The sequence below is a fragment of the Octodon degus genome, unplaced genomic scaffold, assembly GCF_000260255.1.
Source record: "Octodon degus isolate 3935 unplaced genomic scaffold, OctDeg1.0 scaffold00083, whole genome shotgun sequence".
NCBI lineage: Eukaryota > Metazoa > Chordata > Mammalia > Rodentia > Octodontidae > Octodon > Octodon degus.
This window is the reverse complement of record NW_004524659.1, coordinates 5,506,185-5,511,920: the sequence shown is the minus strand read 5'-3', so window position 1 is coordinate 5,511,920 and position 5,736 is coordinate 5,506,185. Positions and strand designations below refer to the sequence as shown.

At 46.6% G+C, this 5,736-nt stretch overlaps 1 protein-coding gene across 1 annotated transcript in view; it reads right to left on the bottom strand.

Annotated features, from left to right (window-relative positions):
• Window positions 1-2,915, bottom strand: part of Nudt19 (nudix hydrolase 19) — an 11,349-nt gene extending 8,434 nt beyond the window's left edge. Inside the window, exon 1 of the mRNA XM_004636693.2 lies at window positions 2,070-2,915. Within this exon, the coding sequence (XP_004636750.1) occupies window positions 2,070-2,798 (729 nt within the window). The 5' untranslated portion in view covers window positions 2,799-2,915. The remainder of the gene's footprint in view (window positions 1-2,069) is intronic.
• Window positions 2,916-5,736: the final 2,821 nt, after the last annotated feature.

The following is a 5,736-nucleotide window of genomic DNA, read 5'->3' as shown; positions in this document are numbered from 1 at the left end:
ATGTTTTAAAAACATTTATTTTATGTATTTAGTACAGGGTCTACAGGGTCTCACAAGGTAGATCAGACCTGCAGTGTTCCTCCTGTTTTCAGCCTCCCAAACACTGGGATTGCAGGTGTGCACTGCCACATCCAGTCTCAATCACCATCTCAGTGCTCTCCTGGGGCGGGGCCAGCAGGGCAAGGCTGGAACCTCATCCCTGTGTTCTGCCTAAGCAGGTGCTTTAGTCTGCTGAGCTATCTGGCTGGCTCTAGACTAATATTTTTTGAAAACCTACAAAACAGTCCACAAACGCACTAATAAAATTTTTTTAAAGAAAAGTTTATCTGAACTTCCTCTTCCATCTAAGCAAGTTCAGAGGATGGGAGTTCCATCCTTTTCGTGTAATAGAAATCCAGATAAAACTCATGAAACAACTATTTCCAGACACTGAAAAAAAAATCAAAATTACAATTTGAGAAAAGAAAAATGAGTAAGGTGAGTCTAATTATGGTGTACAACGTCTGTCTAAAAGTAATTCCTAGGCTGCAGCACAGGAAGGGAGAACCTAACAGGAGTCTAGGATTCTTTCTCCTCTGTGGAGATAAAAACCAGAATTTGGGAGGCCCACTCAGGTTAGCGCTTGGAAAGCAGTGCCTGAGAGGAAGAACATACACAGAATACAGCTTCAGAAATTTGTATAGCATACTCTTGAGTCTTCGCTAAATATTTATGTATGCATGCGTGAAGGAAAACCACAGCTCTTCAGGAAAGAATTACCCAGAAGTTTTAAGGCTAAATTTTCAGAGCTCACGTATGGCCAAGAATTTTTTCAAACACCCTCTCAAACAGAATACACACATACTCTTTTCCAACTGCAAAGGGAACATTCACCAGGACCTACCATAAGCATGGCCATAAAATAAATCTCAAGAAATAAAAAAAGAGGTGCAAGCTGGCAAGATAAAAGCAGCAAGAACGTCTGAGGTGGACTGCATCTGCTCGTTTGTTCTGGAGCCTAAGGCCCTGTCCACCTGGCAACTGTCAGCTCCAGCTCAGCTTTATCACAAGTTTGTGGATCATTGTGGAAATCTCAAATGTGGGAACCCTGGTAAAGACCTCTAAAAACGTTGGAACTGGACTAGTGAGTGCTCTGGCATGGGGCAATATCATGAAATTATAGACTTAAGTGGATAAAAGAGTAAGCTTAGGTGTCAGTTTTAATAATTTGGCTATGGTTCTGCAATTGCCTCATGCACAACTGCCATGGAATGGGTGAAAGAGAAGACAGTGGAGGAAAACCTGATCATCAAAACTCGAGCATCACCAAGGAGCTGACTTCTGCCAGTGAAGCTGCACTGCTCCGTGCAGGCAGGAGAGGTCGGCCTCCAAGGCTGATCATTAACTGAAGCAAACACCCAAGAAAGGAGACAGACAGAAGTGTGCCCTTGGCATAGTTTCAGCCGGGCTGTCTGTCTGCCTCTTCAACACCGTCCACGTCCAGGTGCTCTTTGCACTACTTAAAACAAACACAAAAATAAAAAAACCACCTATTGAGAGTTCCATAATATTTACCATTCACACTGTGACTAATGCTACCAAATACAACATTTACTTGTTGCAGTCCCTTGGTTACTTTAAGCTCACTTCTACTGCCTTAATGAAATGTATACTGTGATTTACATGTGTGGCCTCAGGACTGAAATCTGTGAAGCCTTAAGTTTTGATAGGCCAAGAAATGCATAAATATCTAATTTTACTTAAATCTATGTTGAGAAAGACTGCTAGAAGAATCCTCGGTCGAACCAACTGTTGTACATATACACAAAATAAAGGGATGAAATGAGTGTATCCAAAGAGAGGTTGAGACAGTGTCCTGCAGGAGTAAAGGCCGAGGCCTTGGAACTATGAAGCTAGGAAAACCAAGAAATTCTCTGCCAGATTCACTCATTTAGTCTGCTGGGGCGAGGGGCAGGCGGCCAGGGTCCCAAACCGCTCAGTCACTTCCTAGTTAATTACTGTATTAGCCTTCCCCCGACACACACTGCGCACCCATCCGAGGTACCCCACGCCCTGTCCTGACACCTCACCTTGTAGTCCACCACCTCCGCCAAATCGATTTGAATGCGCGGCGGCTCGCGCAAGCAACACACAAAGAAATTCGTGTCGAAGCGGTGGCGTTTTTCACCCGTGAACGGAGTGAGCCACCCGCTCCAGTCGTGCAGCGCCCAGATGTTGGGCGTGCAGTCCAGGTGTGCGCACAAGTCCAGGAAGTGGCGCGCGTCGCCACGGACGCGGGTGCGCCAGGTGGACACGTCCGGAGGAGGCTCCAGGGCACAGTCGGGTTCGGGAGTGGAACCCCGGGACTCGGGAATCTGCCCAGCGCTCCTGCGCCGCAACAACAGCACGCCCGACTCCTCGAAAGTCTCCCGGATGGCGCAGATGCGCAGGGCTACGTCATCGGGCAGTGCCGCGGCGTCGCCGCCGGGGCCTTCGGGCCGGGAGAAAGACAGCACCGGGAAGGAGGCTCGCTGGGGCGGCGCCGGGCCCAGGCCGAAGCGGGGTGGCGCGTGGTGCGGCGCGAAGAGGTGCAACCAGTCGGCCGAGCGGTCGGCCGCGTCCAGGACGCCTCCGGGGAAGACGTGCGCGCCGGGCACGAACTTCTGGTTCTTGGAGCGCTGCAGAAACAGCACTCGGAAGCCCTCCGCGGGCGGCAGGGACGACGACGCGGCGGCGCCCGGGTGCTTCCATCCGGCCGCTAGCACTACGGTGGCCGCCTGCCGCCAGATCCTTTGGTCGGTTCTCAGGGCCCCGCTCATGGTGAGCAGCAGTGTGCGGCTTTCGGGCTCGACACGAGTGCCCAAAAAGTTTGCGTATGGTTACACTGACCCAGCCTCCCCCAGGGCTTGACGGCGAGCACCAGCCTGCATTTATACCCGGGCCTTCCTGTGGGAGGGGCATGACACGCCTCCCACAGGAGAGACCAGGCACAGCCTCCAGTACACGCATTTGTACCCGGGTCAAGGTCTGGGGACTGTGCCAGTAGCCAGCGAGTGATTGTCATTCACTGCTGCCTGAAAGGCGGGCTGCATCATTCCTACTCAGGATGTTTAGACTGGCAGCAGAAAGCTTAAGAGACTTGTAATGTGACTTAGGACATGTTCAGTCCTGACCCAGAAACAGAGATGACTCCTCAGCTTGTCGGCCAGAAGATACCCACTTCCAAGACTTTGCAAAAAGCCTGTTTAAATTTGAGTTCTTTACAGTCCCTTTTTGAGTCACCAACAGCACCTCCCACAATTTCTATGACTATCTGTTGCACATTCCTTAGGTTTTGGGGTGAGTTAAGACTATATACCTGCTGAGCCTTATTTATAAACCATGTTTTAATATGGGCTTTCCTCCAGGAGAACCCCAGACAGTACCAGTACTATTTAGGTTGATATTTGTTAATATTTCTAAAGGTGCAAATACCTGTGTACTCACTGTGTTCCCCCAATCAGAAAATGGGGTCATATGTTGAGAAAAACACATGTAGTATTTAAGAGAGGATCCGTATACTACAGGGAAGATCTGCTAGGTGCTACCCAATTTGAGTCTGATACCACCATAATAATTAGTTTGGTTAAACATTTGCTAACTCTAGTCAACTTATCTTTGAGAAGAGAGTATTTCTGGGCCCAGGGTACTCACTGACCAGACCTGTTGAAACCAGCTAGATCCAAGATGACCACTTTCACTTCTTCCCCCCACCCCCTTCGGTACTGGGAATTGAATTCAGGACCTTGCATGTGCCAGACAAGTACTTATTTTACTGAGCTATCTCCCCAGCCCCTCCACTTTCACTTCTAACAGACTTCATACCCTGTTATAATCCCAATTGCATGACACAAGCCTCAGTACCCTGAAAGTTGACAATTCCTGCGACCATGACCAGAAAGTATTCTTTATTAACCCAGTCCTTCCTTGCATTTCATGTATCCTGTATGTCTGACTTCCCCATCCCCAGTGGGTTGAGTAGTTGATTCACACCTAGACTCCCACTTCTCCATTCTCTGGAACACACAAACTTGTGCTTGACTAGCAACTTCCATTTCACTTTCTAGCTTAATGATACTGAACAGAAAAACATCTTGCTTTCAGGAGCTCCGTCTTTATAGGAGGAACCAGCAAATTCTTGTTAAGAAGGCCACAGAATCACAAGTTGGGATTTACCTTTAGTTATGCCCCAGGAGCTTCATGTGCTCATAGGACAGACTTTTGGAAGGTGATTGGATTATGGAGGCTTATAAACTGACTTACTAGTAGGCGGTGAGGTCTGGTAGGAAGAGCCCTCAAGGGTTTGTCTCCCTCCTTTCATTCTCTCTGCTCACCACCACCACCATGCTGCATGCAACTTCTCCACCATGCCACCCTACCTTGGAGCCACTCTGTGGACTAAAACCTCTGCAAACTGTGAGCTAGAATAAACATTTCCTCCTTTAGATGTGGGTGTTGCATCTCAACACTGAGCAAAGTAACTAAGATAGGAGCCCTCCCTGATCTGTTGCTCTCAGCTCTGAAATACAGAATTCTGAGTGAAATAATCATTTCTGAGTTACTGTGCAGTCTATCATAGTACTGGGGAGCATTTATTTATTTATTTGGTGGTACTGAAGATCACACTTAGGGTGCTGTACCACTGAGCCACAGCCACAGCCTTTTATTACTTTTGAGACAGGATCTCACTAAATTGTATAGGTGGACCTCGAACTTGTAGTCTTCCTGCCTCAGCCTCCCCCAGTGCTAGGCTTATAGGTGTGTGCCAAAACACCTGGCTGGGAAACCAGCGTCAGGTCTTCCTACCCTCCAAATGATTCTTTATTAACACCTAAAGGAACCCAAGAAAGGTGGGTGGTATTTTCATTAGACAGGGTCCACACAGACCCCCCCCCATTTCAGTGGGATGGATCTAACAGATAATATTAAGCTGTTGTGTATCGTAAGCAAATAATTGCAAAGTGTACATCCAAGGGTAAAAGAAATCCACCTACACTTACTGAAGATCACTGGAACATCAGCTCAAGGAAGGTCTGTGCAGACAAAACTGTGGCATGAAAAAAAAAAAGGTATCCAGGTGACAGAGAAAAACAACTCAGCACACTGATAAAGCAGGCTTTTAGAGATTAAAGGATGTATAGGCTGGCCCAGAGGACCTTGTGCATATCTGGAATAAAATTAACAGGAATGATTGACGGTGCTGAGTCATTTCAGGTGGAATGATTTTAAAAGAATGTTGGCTTGTTGCAATGCTAAATAATTGGTAAAATATGCTGAGCAAAGGAGAGGAAGGAGTTAGGGTTCTATCTTGGGAGACTAAACTAACATTCTTTCAATTACAGAAGAGTAGTCGTAGGAGTAATATTCACCAAGCACTTACGATGTGTGAGGAGTTGAACTTTGTATTCATTTTATCACTTGCAAAGCCCTAATAGGTAGAATATTATCACCACTTTGTAGAAAGCTAGCAATGTATAAATGAATTAATCATCAAGAACAGACATACTCTTCATTATAAAACAACTGTGGATATATATATTTTTTTATGATACCAGAGATAGAACTCAGGACCTTGCACTTGCTAGGCAAGCACTTATTCTACAGAGCTATCTCCCTGGCCCCAATCATGGATTTTATGGTTATAAATATTTGTTTTAATTTTTAAATTCATTTTTGTTTGTTTAGCAATGGGGATTGAATCTGGGGCCTTCAAATGGA